This window comes from Vanellus vanellus (genome assembly GCF_965231255.1).
Source record: "Vanellus vanellus genome assembly, chromosome: 24".
NCBI classification, from domain to species: domain Eukaryota; kingdom Metazoa; phylum Chordata; class Aves; order Charadriiformes; family Charadriidae; genus Vanellus; species Vanellus vanellus.
The window spans coordinates 380,858-394,527 of record NC_138929.1 but is presented as its reverse complement, the minus strand read 5'-3'; the positions used below and the strand labels follow the sequence as shown (position 1 = coordinate 394,527).

Below are 13,670 nucleotides of genomic sequence, written 5' to 3'. Positions count from 1 at the left end.
CTGATCCACGAAGGTGAACGATTTTCTACCCGTGGCACACCCGGTCTCCCTGCCAGTGGCTCTGTCCTGGCTGATTCAGGACCGTGGCCTTTGCTGCGCTTGACCAGGTCAGAGGAAAGCTGACCACTGTCCAGGCAGAGGTGTAAGATGGGGAACAGCCTCCTTTTGCTGAGTGCTAGTGGTGGTACTCACTGGGAAATGAGCCTGGTCACTGGAGCTTCTGCACTCGGGTACTGCTCTTGTGATGAACTCGAGAGCAGGGTGGGAACCGACACAGCAGCAGAGGGATGGGGAGGAGAGCGGGGTGGTCGGGACCTTGCTCTGCCCTGCTGGAGGGCAGCTCTGGGCTCAGCACCTCTGTCAGGTACCCCACCACGAAGGCCAGGTGCTGCAGGGGACCAGGAAGGCACTGTCCTGCTAGTGGTGAAGACACGGCAGGACCAGCACAACCTGGTGCCAATGTGCCCAAGTGCAGAGAGCTGCAGTCTCTACTTTGGGGACTACAGAAACAACTGCTGTGCCGAAGAATGCTCAGAAGCTGTTGGCACGAGCTCGGACAACGTCACATTTTGCAGGTGAGCACGGAAAGTGTCGTCAGCTGTATGCCAAAATCCAACCTGTCACTGACAGTTGTAACAGTACGACCTACCCGGGCTTGTTCAGAGTAACGCTGGGGCCAGACCGCTGCTTTTCTGTAGTGCTATTTCTTATCAAGTAAAAGAGATGAACATAAGACACTGTTGCAGGGGCAGGGGAAAGGCCATTGCTGGGGAAAAGAGAATGGTAATGAAAGCTCAAGCTCATGGCAACAGAAGCAAAGGAAATGTTCAGGCACACCCCTACATGAAATGCCCAATGTACAGCTCAAACAAATGACTTTAGTATGGTTTTCTGTCTGCCTGCAGAACAGAGCACAGGGGTGGCTGCTTCCACCCACATTTAATTCTCACGTACAAGAGCCAGCACATGTGTGCTAATGTGGTTCTGCCAGAGCAGCTACAAATGGATGAAATTCCATTTTGCAGTAATGTACTTGATGCCACCGCAGGAGAGCTTTGGGACGGCAGCGCTGAAGCCAGTGTTACCTGACAGCTGCTCCCGTCAGCGTCACAGTGGGTCAATAGCGACCACTGCCCCAGGGAACCGCCAACTCCCGAGGTCACGGCAGCCCCGCGGGCACTGTGGCATCAACACAAACACCCTCCTGCCTCCAGCATCTGCAGATCTGAGTAGCCAGGAAAAAAAAAGTCAGTTCCTTCTTTTTAAAAAAAGGCTCACAGAGACTTGTTCTGCAGTGCCCCCTCCTTTTCTTGCTCACAGGCTGACAACAGCATCTCGTCTTCTTGCCTCCCAGTTCTGCCTCAGGCAACCGTAATTGGTGACCAGCTTCGTTTGGTCTATTAAGGGGGATTTATTGATCTGAGCATCCCTCCGATTCCTGCCACATTGCATTCCTTCTCCCTACAAAATTTCAGCAGCAAAACCTTGATTCATTTTCCCTGCACTTATTGGCAAATACCATACTCAAACCCTCTGCTTCTTACCAGTATTCTGATTTTTTTAAATGCATCCAGCTTATTATAAATAAATACGCTCACAAAGCAATTACTCCTCAGCAACTGGTACAAAGCAAAAAGCCACAAGGTACTGCAAACAGGCAGGCCCCTCTCTTGGTTTTAGGAAGCCCACAAAATGGTTAAATAATGACTACTTTTAATCACTTAAGAATGCGTACCATTTGTCTGGGGAAATGAAAGAACCCTTGCAGCAAAGCGTGGAGAGCAGATCCCCTCCCCCCAGCTTCCCACGAGCACCAAATCAGCTCACACAGAGCATATGTGCACCAGCTGTTGGGTTTATGTCTTTATTCTCTAGAGAGAAGTCGGCGGAGCTTACGTGAAGCAGGGAAGACAGCCCTACTTTGAGAATTGTTTCTTACACTTCAGGGCTTCGATGGCTGATGAATTCCTGGAGCAGAGCTTGCACTTCTCCTCGCAGACTCATCTTGGTTGCCTTGCCCTGAAAGCGGCCTCGCTTCCCAGCTCCTTTGCCTCCCAGCAGCTCTGCCACCCTGCAGGAGCGACAGCACAGCCTGAGGGCTGGGAGCTCACAGAGAAGAGAGCGGGTGGCCTAACCTTCTCCAGAGAGCAAATGAGGACCCACGCCCCAATTATACTGCTCAGCTGTTAGTCTGCAACATTAGAATTCTCACTAATTTTAAAGAAACCATGGAACATGTTACCTGGGACCTAAATTCTCAACCGCTTCAGCAGGCCCTGCTAGAAGAAAGAGTCCTGCTTCTTTTTCATCTCCCACAGTCAGGAACAGCAGCGTCTCCTGCGGACAGAGATGGATCTTGCTCCAGAACAGCCAGTGCCCTCCTCTGGCAAGAGGACAGAGACACCGCCACAGCATCATCCAAGCACACAAACAATTCAGACGTTTGCGTGCATTACTGAGACAGAGGCTCAAGTTGAAGAAAGTAGAAGGGAGGGTGGATTTTGAACCTTGTATGCACAATCATATATTGTGGGGGACAGAACAGGTCCTGGGGGGATGTGGTTGGCAGTTGGGCGAGATGATCATTGTAGGTCCCTCCCAACTGAAACAGTCTATTCTGTCTATTCTATTCTAAACAGCTGATGAGGCTCTGTACCGCTCTTTGGGGGACAGGCTCTCCTACAGTGCTCTGAATTTTCACTGTAGTATTTCTTGACTGTTGGATTCCCCTGCAGACTGAGGCTGTTGGGGACAACACCACCCTGTCACTTTTGAAAGCAAACAGACCTGTAGCTTGTGACTATGGTACAAAGAGAAGCCCAGTCCAGCCTGTGCTACAGCTTGAGCAAAAAAGCCCGTGGTGTCAGGTAAGGCTTCATCAGTGACTCACCTCTGTCCCAATCTCATTAGCGATGATATTCATAAATTCAGAGTCACCCTCTTTCCTGTATGGATGGGTAAAAAAAACACTTCAGAAAGAAGCAAAAGTCCCCTCTAGAGTGCGAAATATCAATCAGAAACCAAAGGCTTGACCAGGTTTTGGCCTCTTGCTGTTAGGATGGAGATTAGGTTTTTTCTATGTATCTAAATGCTCATTGTGCATTCCTGTGGACATATTAGGAATTATTTAAGTATTAAGAAATGGAGCTCCTCAGTTTTATTTGAAAATATCAAGGGCAGGGAGAAATCAGACAGACACAGTTATTTCTTAGCTATAAAACCAGAAGAATCGAGTGACCGAATTACTAACATATTCTTTTAACTACACAACCTCCCAGCAGGCTGAGGCAGTTTAATATTCTGTTCACCCTGTTTATATTCTTCCTTGAGACACAAGCCTGAATAGGTGTCAGAGAGATGCAACTGCCATAAAACGCATAAGATGGCATTTTACCCCTTTCCCTGAACTCTCCCATACCTGTGTAACACAAACAGCTGACTTTGAACAGGTTTGCTCTTGAAGTCCCGTGCTATCAAAACAGCCATGTCTCTAAGCAGGTTCAAGTTATTCTGAAAGAAAAGCAAATAAACTGTACTGCAGATGGAGAAGTCAGTGTGAACAGAGTTGTGTTCCCAGAGATGGGAGCAGTTTTCATAATATTCACAAAACCTGATGTTTTCGATTCAATTCTCAGTTATCGCAACTAAAGCTCAGGTCTACAGGAAGCAGCCACAATCTGCCTTTCTCAGCCACCCTCATACCTTCTGAAGCAGTTTCACCGAACTCTGCAGTCTCTTCACAGCCTCTACGTGCTCACCTGGTCCATTTCTGAAAGAACAAAGAGAATCAGGATCGCCACTCTGAAGGACAAAGGAAGGATTTCTTAAAGGAGCAAAAGCAGGTAACATCACAAAAAGCACTGTGCAGGTGTACCCCGAGGCTTATGTGGTGTTTGTTAGAAGAAATAGTAAAGATGGAATAATCAAAGTGGAAAGGGTATTACTTGAGCAGTGAGGTTAGAGCCTTCTCAGTGCTGTGACTTTGTTCGATTGACTTCAGCACTCTGTTTCCTGCCAGGAAAACCAGGTTGGTTTTGTTCTTTTTCCCTTTTTCTGTGCCAAGGAGTTTAATAACCTTAAAAAGAAAATCACCCTGGTCAGAAAAGAACAGTGCTTTGCTTATTACTCACACAGGTGGCCAGTTCCTACTAGACTATGCCTTCTTGTGAACATTGGCTCTTTGCCACTGAAAATAAACGGGCTAAAATCAGCCATAGGGTCAACATACAAAAACCAAAAAGGATGGTGATACAGTGGAATTAATACAATTTGCTAGTTGTGGGGTGCACTCTGCAGAGCATCTGGATGTCTCTGCTGGGATACGGACTCCAACAAACAACTGAAGAGACAGAGATACGTAAAGCCAGCTCAATAATTTTATCTCCATCTCCCTGCACAGAGGATTTCTCATCTGTGACAAATGCTCAAAAACATCAGAGTGTTAAGCAGAGGGAGCAAACGGCTAACAACCCAGCAGTGTCACGCCAAACTGGCAATGTACCACGTGCCCTCGGCAGAGGAACCAGCTGTTCAGAAAATATCAGTGCTGCAGTCAAAGGCTGAGTTCTGTTACAAAGCAGGAGAGGAGCCCGACTGACTGGGCAGACTGCCAGCCCACATGCCGACCTGTGGGGCTCACCCAGTGCGGGGCTTCCCCCGCCCCCTTTACCATAGGGAGCGTTTCCAGCAGACCCTGGGTCTCAGGACATCTGCTGCGCTAGGTCTGAACGTGTGGCACAAGGCTCCCGAAGGCGGCTCAGCAGCAGCCCCCACCTGCAAGTCACTCAGATTGGAGACATGAGTCCCACAGCACATGTTGGAGTCTATGCCCTCGATGTCAACAACTCGCACTGGCCCCGCGTGGTCATCTGGCAAACCACGGCTTCTCACCTAGCAAAAGGAGGACAATGGCAAACCAGGTGACATCCGTGCCGTAGTTATTTGGTCCCACGGATGTCACCAGTTCTCTACTCACTGTTTCAACTTCAGGGTCATCTGCAGCCAGTTCCCTCACCACCACGGGTACCCTCTCCCGGATTTTCTCATTCACGCTCCTCTCCAGGGCCTCTATTTGCTCTGCTGTCATGAAGGGGGTGTCCAGCTCAATGACACTTCGCTGGCGGCCCAGCTCCCTGCACCGATGAAGAACATCTGCTGCTGCAGGCAGGACCAGCTGGACGGTGCCTCTGTGCAGCACTAAGTGCCATCCCACTACTGGGAATGTGGTGACTGAAACAAAACATACTTCCCGCCTCTCCCTAGCATTTAGAGAGCACCAGATGCATCCCAAACACTTGGAGGAGGACAAGAAAGAGCAAATATTTGCACAGCTTCTCTCCAGTTCAGTCACCTCTCCCAGGCCCTCTGAGCAACAGTGACATGTCCAAGGGAAACTGCTTTTGATTTATTCAGCTCCTTGTGGCCTGGCATGCTGGCCTGTGCCAAACAAGGTAAACCTGGGGTCAAAAGGAACCTTTTCCCTGCTCACCATGAAGTTGTCTTGAACCCAAACATCTGTTCTGCGATGGCAGTGATGAGGTGCTGCCCTGGAAGAGATGTGGAAGCGACAGCTTTGAGTGCTGCTGGACATCGGAAAAGGGATTCTCACTCAGGCTCTATGTTTTTCTGCTGATAGGACGTTTGCAAACGCCCGGGCACATGCACGGCGCTGCAGGGCTTACGCTGCTGCTTAGGAGCAGACAGAGGGGATGGCCATCGCCTGGTGGCCCTTGGGACCCCGAGAGCATGGCAGCACGTGCTGAAGGCTTTGACACAGGTTGAACGCATCCCTCCCGAACTGCTCGCGGCGGGTTTGGTCTCAGGCCCAGAAGACCCTCAGGGGAGGCGCCGCCGACCCCAGCCCCGTGGACGGGCTGCCCCCTCCCCTTGGCACTGACCACCCCCCAGCACTGCCACCTGCCGCCGCCGGGTTACCAGACGGCGCCGGGAGGGACCGGGGCGCGGACCTGAGTGCTGCTGCATGTGGTCGAAGCGGCGGTCCCAGTCCAGCGACAGCAGCACCTCGGCGCCCGGCTCCAGCGCCGCCGGCACGAAGTGGACGGCCTCGGGGCCCCTCCGGGTCACGCGCAGCACCGGCACCTCACCGATGAGGCCGCGGTCATCCGGCTGCGGACACGGGAAGGGGAGTGAGCGCCGCCGGCACGGCCCAGCCCCGGTCCCCCCGCCCGGCCCGGCCCGGCCCGTACCTGCCCGCCGCCCTCGGGGAAGAGGATGGTGTCCTCCAGCACCACCTGGAACCCGCGCACCGGCTCCCCGCCGCCCTCGGGCCGCAGCTCCGCCGCCCGGCACGACACCACCCTGGTGGCGAACTGCAACGGAGGCGGAGGCGGCGGCGCCGTGAGGACCGGTCCGCGCCTCCTCCGCGCCCGCCCCGCCCGGCCCGCCGCTACCTGCCGGGCCCAGCTGTCCCGCTGGCACCGGAACGCCATGGCGGCGGCAGCGGGCGGGATGCGGGGATTGCGGCGACGGCGGCCGCGGAGGGACACGGGTGTGGCGGCCGCGCCCGCCCTGCCGCAGGTGGGCGGGGCCTGCACGGTGACGCACGGTGCGCGCGCCGGCCAGCTGCCGGTGCGGTGGCGGTGGGGCAGGTCGGGTTCCCCCCCGAGCGGACATGAGACAGCGGCGGTGGCAGCTCACGTTTATTGCCCCGCGCGGATAACCGGCACGGGGGGACCGCACGGCTCCCGCCGCCCTGAGGCGGGGTCTGCTGCGCTCGGCGGAGAACCGGCCGTCGGCTGCTCCGCTTCCTCGCAGAGCACTGCCCGTGCGGCTCGTCGGTGCGCGATGCCGGTGCACCGGGAGGGCTCCTGCAGTGTCTCCGGGCCTCAGAGGTCGTCCTGCGGGAGAGAGGAGCGCGGTGCCAGGGAAGGGGCAGCCCCGGCGGCTGCACCGGGAAGCCCCGGGGAGCATGGCCCTGGCCAGCTGCGGGCTGGGCTGCCCGTGGAGAGTAGCTGGAGCTGCTGCCGGCGGCCTGGGGCAAGTGGAGGAAGGAGCTGACGGGCAGTACTTACATCCAGGTCGTCCATAGCTGGGGGCGGCCCTTTGTCCGTCACTTTCTCCAGGAGCTGGGCAGGAAACAAGCAGCTGTGGGAGCTCCGAATGCCCGGCTCCCCCCCATCCCGAGCACCCCCCCCCACACACACCCTGGGACCCCGAGGCCTGCGGTCCAGCTCACCTCTGCATACTGCTCCACCATGGCCCTCTCCACCTCCTCGTCCCCTTCCCAGTCTCGCCAGTTGTCAAAGTCCACGGAGAGCCAGGCTGGCTGTGGGCAGAGAGAGCATGCCCTGAGGAAGGGAGCAGCACGGAGAAGACCGGGCAGCCCTGTCCTCAAAGCCCAGGGACTGCTCTGTGGGGCAGGCGCAGGCTGCTCCTGCACAGGTGAGGGGACTGGGCAGGCTGGGGAAGGGCAAGAACGGGAGGGCTTCCCTTCACCTGCAGGTGCTGGTCCTGACCCTGCCTGTGTCCAGGGAAAGGGGTGCCCCATCCTTCCCAGAGGGCAGAGCTCCATGGACTGCTGGTGACTGTGAGGTTGGGCTCTTTGGGTGCTCTGTGTTGGGGTGTCTGCGTGGGGCCCTTGGTGTCTGTCCCAGGGGCAGGTTGGTCCCAAGGAGCCGTGAGGGGCAGTGTGGGGACAGCACACACGCTGAGGCTGGTCCCGGCTGCCGAGCACCACACACACACACCTTGATGTTCTCCTTGGTGATGCGGGGCCAGGCCACTTTCTCCTTCCACTTCCTCATAAAGCATGTGATGGAGCGGTCGGAGCGCTTCTCCCGTGAGTCCTGCCAAGAGATCGGGGTTGTCTCACCTCGATGTCTGCTGGACTCTTGTGTAATCCACTGCAGACACACACAGGAGTAAAGCTCAGGCAGGTGCAGGCTGTGGGACACACAGAACCACAGAGAGGAGCCGTTTCTGGCCCAAGGCAGCACTGTGAGTGCCAGGCCCAGGGTCAGGGCTCCCACGCTTGTGCTCACCCCGCTCAGGTTCTGGGGAAAGAGGAGGACTCAACACTAAGTGGCGTTGCTGAAGACTGCACAGGCTGGGTTTAACTCTGGGCCTGATGGAGGCTGTTGGAGAACAGTTTGCTGTGGGCAAGCCTCACCTTGGAGTTGACCCTGGCATACAGGTTGATCTCGTTGTAGAACTCCACGCCGTCTGCATTTTTGCAACTGCCAAAACACCGTAACAGCCTGGCTCAGGAGAAGGCTGAGGCCACGCATGCCCTGCTCTTACAGAGTCCTCCCTGCCCTCCGAACCACCCCCAGTTCAGGGCCACGTCCCTGGTCACAGGGCAGTGGTGGCTCACCTGAACACCAGCCGCTGCTCCTCAATGACCACTTTGACATCCTTGCTGTCCTCCACACAGAACTCCAGGTAGACGTACCGCGGGCGGTCGTACCACAGCGTCTTTGCGGGTTGCCTTGGGAGAGAGCAGAGCAGTGGGTACGTCCGTGGTGCCCAGCAGTGCTCTGCAGGGCTGGCGCCAGGCTCGGGCTGGGCACCGGGGTGAGGACGGTGCCCCCAACGTGCGCCCGGCCTGGGCTGCGCTGGCAGCGAGTGGGCGGCGGGCGACGGCCTCAGCACTCCCCTGGCGGCCCCTCGCCTCGGCAGCCGCCGGGGCCGGTCACGCCGGCCTGTCCTCGCCCCCCCCGCCGTTCCCGGCGCCGTTCCCCCGCCGCCCGGGGCTGGGGGATCCCGGCCGGTGGTGCCCTGGGCTCCGAGACCCCGGCCGGGCACTGCCCCGGGACAGGCTCCCCGCGGGGGTGCCGGGCGCTGCCCGTCCCGTCCCGTTCTGTCCTCACCTCGCCATGGCGGTGCCGGCCCCGCCCCGCGCTATTTCGGGCCGGGGGCGCGGCTGCCGGCGGGGCCGGGCGCGGGGGTCGGCGGGGCCGGGCCGGGGGCGGCGCGGCCACCTGACGGCCCAGTCGCCGGCCCAGCGCCGCCCCGGGAAGCGCTCGGTGTGGGCGCCCCCCGCCCCGGGGCCCCACGATCACCGGCGCCGCCGCGGCCGTCCCGCCGGGCCGCGAGGGGGCGCGCTGGCACCGCGCAGCCCCGCCCCGCCTCAGTCAGGCCCCGCCCACCTCAGTCAGGCCCCGCCCCGCCCCGTGACGCGGCGACAGCATGGCGTCAGTGTCGCGGTGCCGGTAGCGGAGGCCATGGAGGCGGAGGGCGGCCCACTGGGCCCGGGGGAGCGCTGGGCGCCGGTAGGTGCCGTGTCGGCGGCGACGGCGGAGGAGGAAGAGGAGGAGGAGGAAGAGGAGGAAGAGGCGGCGGCGGCGGCGACGGGCGGGTCGGTGCCGCGGCTGCGGGCGGAGCGGCGGCGCCTGCAGGGGGCGCTGCTGGCGTTGGCCTCGCACTTCGCCCAAGTGCAGTTCCGGCTGCGGCAGGTGGCGCGCGCCGCGCCGGGCGAGCAGCGGCGGCTCTTGCGCGAGCTGGAGGAGTTCGCCTTCCGCGCGTGCCCGGCGCCGCTGGGCCCGGTGAGTGCGCGCGCCCGGCGAGGCGGGGGGTGGAACAGCGCCCTCTCTCGGGCGGGGGGGACGCGCGTTGGAGCCCCGCGGGGCGCGCCGGTGCCCCAGCCCGGGGCCGGCGGGGCGCGGGGGTCCGCCACACGCACCGCGCTCCCCGCGTCCGGCCCGGCGCTGCCCCCCCCCGCCGAACGGGCACGTCTCCCTCCCGGGGTGGCACGCGGAGTCCGCCGGCCGAGAGCCCGAGCGGAAGGAAACGCTCCACACAGTGACAGGCTGGGGGGGCCAGTGGACCTCTGGAGACCGTCCAGTCCAACTCCCGCTAAAGCAGGGGCGCCTCGCGCAGGTGGCACAGTGTCGCATGGGTACCATGGCCCTGCTCACTGGGCCATGGCTGTGATGGCAAATCCCCATCTTATTTACCCGTAACTTTTCCTCAGAGCGAGCAAGAGAAGCAGGAGCAAGTCGAGGTCCACAAGGAGAAGCAAAGAGAGCTGATCCTGCAGCTCAAGACGCAGCTAGATGACCTGGAGACATTTGCGTACCAGGAGGGCAGCTATGATTCCCTGCCACAGTCTGTGGTTATGGAAAGACAACGGGTAAGGCTGCAGTGTCCTTCTGCCTGTATTTTCTCTTAGCGTTTGTGAGCCTCTTGTAGGCCGTAGGAGTTGGTCAGTCCTTATTTCTCGCCAGAGTATCAATAGTTCATCTCCATGTGTAAACCTGTCCGGTGTCTTCTCTCACAGTGTTCTGTGTGTGGCAAAGGTAAAGGAATGTTTTGAAGCTCATGGGCAGCAGCACCACACAGCGAGATCATGCTGCTAACTCATGTTTTGCAGATGATTATAAATGAGTTGATAAAGAAGCTGGACATGGACTTGAGTGAAGATGTTGCAACACTCTCTCCAGAGGAATTGCGACAGCGTGTGGACGCTGCCATAGCACAGATTGTTAATCCAGCCAGGGTGAAGGAGCAGCTGGTGGAACAACTGAAGACACAGATAAGGGACCTCGAAATGTTCATCAACTTCATTCAGGGTCAGTGCCAAGTTCTTAGATGAGCAGATTGAATTGCTTTGTAATTCCCTGACAAAGTTATGAGGCGGAAGGTCACAGATGTCAGAGGATGAAGGAAGGGTTTCTGGGTCACAGGGAAGTACAAATGTCTCTGAACTGATGGTGGGAAGAATGAGAGACTGGCGAAAAGGGTGCAGAGAGGTCTAAGGAGTATTGACCTTAATACTTGGGATACACAGCTTAAATTCATAAGTGTGAAATAATACTGTGAAATTCTTGTTCTAGATGAAGTTGGAAGCTCTGGTAAGGCAGAAGATGGACACTGTGAATGTGCAGGCAGAAGAGATGGCGGTGGCTCTTACAAACCAAACACATGGCCTTCTGGAAACAGAGGTGGGCATGGCTTGGCTCGGAGCTTCTGGCATTGCTGCTGCCGTCACTCGTGAGGGGCTCGGCAAGCACGAACCAGCATCCAGTCATGCTACGCTGCTTTGCTTTTTGCCTGGCAGTTGTTTTCTGTTCGTTCCTACTCCCACTGACAGAAGACCTGTGTCCGGTTCCTTTGTCCTTCGTCCTTGGGATCATTAGAGTAGTCACAGAACCTGAACATGTGGCACAGGGGGTGGGATTGGTCCTCAGCTGAGGTCAGGAGTAGAAGGGACTTCTGATACTAGGTGCTAAATGCAGACAGACTGAGCAGCCTTGTCTTCTATGTGCTGTTGGGCTGCACTTTAATTTGTACTCTTTGAGTTTGTAGCTTTGTGAGCAGATACAGTGAGGTGGATGGATCCAGTGTTCTCTATTATTTGAGTCTTGTCTACTTACCACAGGAATGTATTGGCATCTGCCGCTAGTCAGAGATGGAATATCGGCCTGGATGGACTTTGGGTGTTGCCCAGTGTGGCTACTCTTGAAAATTGAATTTAATAATGGCATCGGGAGTAAGCAATGTATTTTAGCCTGCTGAGAAAAGGCAGTTCTTGAAACCAGGCAATGATCTCCCTCAGCAGAGGTTTTGGTATCTCCTAATTACCCATGTGGTATCGTTGTGTCTAAAGAATGATCTTTTCTCTCTATGTATGCACCCACTAGGAAAGCTGCTGTCGAGAACAGGCCATGCAAATGTTTGCTTTTCTGGTTGGCTTCAGTGCTGTGAAACTAGAAAAAGTAGTGTCAGCCCTAGTGACAAAAGCTCCCAAAGAGGAAGAGAATCTGTGGCAGAGGAGGAGCAGACATTTGTGCTCCCTTTGTGTGCAGGAAAGAGCAGAGCTGTTGATTCCTTAATAAGAGTACTTTTTTCTCTCTTTTTAACCTGATCAGTGAACCCAGAAGATGCCAGAAGGATGCGAGAAACGGGCCTGCACCTCATGCGCCGCATGCTTGCTGTGCTACAAATATTTGCTGTCAGTCAGTTTGGTTGTGCTACTGGTCAGATTCCTCGCACCCTCTGGCAAAAGGACCAAGCCAACAAGGACTATTCCCCCTTAATTAAGAAACTGGAGTTGTCAGTAGAGCGGGTGAGGCAGCTAGCTATGAAACACCAGCAGGAAGACCATGTTACCAGTTCATCCGATCTGCAGGACATTCCTTTAGGAGGCAGAGATGAGCTGACTCTAGCTGTGCGGAAGGAGTTGACCATTGCTTTGCGAGACCTGATGGCTCACGGGCTCTATGCCTCTTCTCAAGGAATGAGCCTGGTACTGGCACCCATCGCGTGCTTGATTCCTGCGTTCACCTCATCGCCGCAGACCATGCACCCCTGGGAGCTCTTTGTGAAGTATTACAACACTAAGAACGGACAAGCCTTCGTGGAATCCCCGGCTCGCAAGCTCTCCCAGTCCTTTGCATTGCCTGTGACAGGAGGAGTGGCCATTACGCCCAAACAGAGCCTGCTGACAGCGATTCACACTGTTCTCACAGAGCATGACCCCTTCAAGCGCAGTGCAGACTCTGAACTGAAAGCTCTGGTGTGTATGGCACTGAACGAGCAGCGCCTGGTCTCCTGGGTGAATCTGATCTGCAAATCTGGAGCTCTGGTACAGTCCCACTACCAGCCATGGAGCTACATGGCAAACACAGGCTTTGAGAGTGCACTCAACATCCTCAGTCGCCTGAGCAACTTGAAATTCAACCTCCCGGTCGACCTGGCTGTCCGGCAGCTGAAAAACATCAAAGATGCTTTTTGATGTATTTTTGTTGTAGATCATCCTTTTTCCACAAGTAGGCAGCTGTTGGGCTCAAGAAGCCTGGCTTTTTTAAGACCAAGTTTGGCTCTTTGAAATTGATATTTGCTTTTAGGGAAATCTTATGGTGACTTGATGCTGGAAATCTGTTTGACCAGGCTGCCGCTGCAAAGCTGCTGGAGGTTGCGCGCTGTACAGCACCTCACCCTGCCCTTCTTGTGCAGCTCTGAAGAGCAAAACTGCCTTGCTGGTGAGCAGATGCCAGCGAGTGTTCAGTGTGCGGGGCTGGCTGCCCCCAGCCTGGTGGAGGCCTGGCCGCCGAGTCCCGTGGAGCATGCAACTCAGCTCCTGCGCTGTGTCTGCGTGGTTATTTCTCAGTTTGTGGTCTAAATGCTGCCCCTGTGCAACACCTCCCGCGGATGAGCTGGCAGGTGCCTGGCTGCCTCGGGGTGGCCTGGTGGTGAGTGACTTGCCTTCCGCAGCATGAATGTGTGAGAAGACATGGGCAGATCTGAGCACGGGTACGGGGGCTGCACTCCTGCAGCCCCTTGGCAATCCGCAGCAGCGGCCACGTTTCATCGGGCAGCCCCATGAGGGGCTCTGCCCAGCGATCCCAGAGCTCCTTTCTTGGAGCTTTTCTGTGACGGTCAGCGCGGCGACGGCCTGGTGTTGTACAGGGGATGCATTAAATGGCTTTGCCAAGTGCGTGGGGAGAGCCCAGCCCCTCTCCGTGCGTGTGTGTGTTCCTCACCGGCCTTTCCGCTGCCGCTGTGCGGCCCCCCCGCGCTTGTGGGGTTTATGGGGGGTGTTTGAACTGGGCGCAGTTCCCGCTGCTGCGGCCCACCCCCGGGGAGACGCCCCCCGCCTTGCGGCCGCCGGGGAAGGCAGCGACGCCGGTGTGTCTCCGAACGGGGATCGGGGGGGGGGGCGGCGGGGCGGACACCGGTCACCATCTCCAGTTGTCCGGCAACGGGGGGTG

The 13,670-nt window shown here is 57.1% G+C and overlaps 3 protein-coding genes across 4 annotated transcripts; 1 reads left to right on the top strand and 2 right to left on the bottom strand.

Annotated features, from left to right (window-relative positions):
* Positions 1-1,846: 1,846 nt before the first annotated feature.
* Positions 1,847-6,513, bottom strand: LOC309681067 (alanyl-tRNA editing protein Aarsd1-like). Its single transcript, XM_082494869.1, has 12 exons — positions 6,411-6,513; positions 6,207-6,329; positions 5,967-6,126; positions 5,489-5,546; positions 4,976-5,132; positions 4,774-4,890; positions 3,945-4,075; positions 3,703-3,769; positions 3,419-3,510; positions 2,891-2,945; positions 2,243-2,337; positions 1,847-2,071 (listed from the first exon to the last, which is right to left on the bottom strand). Exons 1-12 carry the CDS (start codon positions 6,447-6,449, stop codon positions 1,936-1,938), a joined length of 1,230 nt encoding a protein of 409 aa, XP_082350995.1. The 5' UTR covers positions 6,450-6,513; the 3' UTR covers positions 1,847-1,935.
* Positions 6,514-6,642: 129 nt separating this feature from the next.
* On the bottom strand, positions 6,643-9,027 carry PTGES3L (prostaglandin E synthase 3 like). 2 transcript variants are annotated; one of them, XM_082494871.1, is made up of 7 exons: positions 8,829-9,027; positions 8,333-8,446; positions 8,129-8,195; positions 7,707-7,805; positions 7,196-7,285; positions 7,032-7,085; positions 6,643-6,857 (listed from the first exon to the last, which is right to left on the bottom strand). In XM_082494871.1, exons 1-7 carry the CDS (start codon positions 8,834-8,836, stop codon positions 6,846-6,848), a joined length of 444 nt encoding a protein of 147 aa, XP_082350997.1. In that variant the 5' UTR covers positions 8,837-9,027; the 3' UTR covers positions 6,643-6,845. The 2 variants fall into 2 exon arrangements, with proteins under 2 accessions (XP_082350997.1, XP_082350998.1); XM_082494872.1 differs by lacking the exon at positions 7,032-7,085.
* A 155-nt stretch (positions 9,028-9,182) lies between these two features.
* RUNDC1 (RUN domain containing 1) lies at positions 9,183-13,546 on the top strand (the record flags this gene model as incomplete). The annotated part of the gene is made up of 5 exons (XM_082495120.1): positions 9,183-9,503; positions 9,932-10,090; positions 10,331-10,529; positions 10,794-10,901; positions 11,829-13,546. 5 exons carry the CDS (start codon positions 9,183-9,185, stop codon positions 12,692-12,694), a joined length of 1,653 nt encoding a protein of 550 aa, XP_082351246.1. The 3' UTR covers positions 12,695-13,546.
* Positions 13,547-13,670: the final 124 nt, after the last annotated feature.

What these genes read in the sequence shown, in the direction of transcription:
- LOC309681067 (XM_082494869.1), bottom strand. Translation starts at nt 6,449, where the DNA reads ATGGCGTTCCGGTGCCAGCGGGACAGCTGGGCCCGGCAG. An exon ending in GCTCTAACCTCACTGCTCAA is followed by an intron (nt 3,770 to 3,944) that starts GTAATACCCTTT and finishes TTGTTCTTTCAG; the next exon opens with AAATGGACCAGGTGAGCACG. An exon ending in CTAATGAGATTGGGACAGAG is followed by an intron (nt 2,338 to 2,890) that starts GTGAGTCACTGA and finishes CTCTGTCCGCAG; the next exon opens with GAGACGCTGCTGTTCCTGAC.
- PTGES3L (XM_082494871.1), bottom strand. An exon ending in GAGCAGCGGCTGGTGTTCAG is followed by an intron (nt 8,196 to 8,332) that starts GTGAGCCACCAC and finishes GTGTTTTGGCAG; the next exon opens with TTGCAAAAATGCAGACGGCG. An exon ending in TGGTGGAGCAGTATGCAGAG is followed by an intron (nt 7,086 to 7,195) that starts GTGAGCTGGACC and finishes TTTCCTGCCCAG; the next exon opens with CTCCTGGAGAAAGTGACGGA.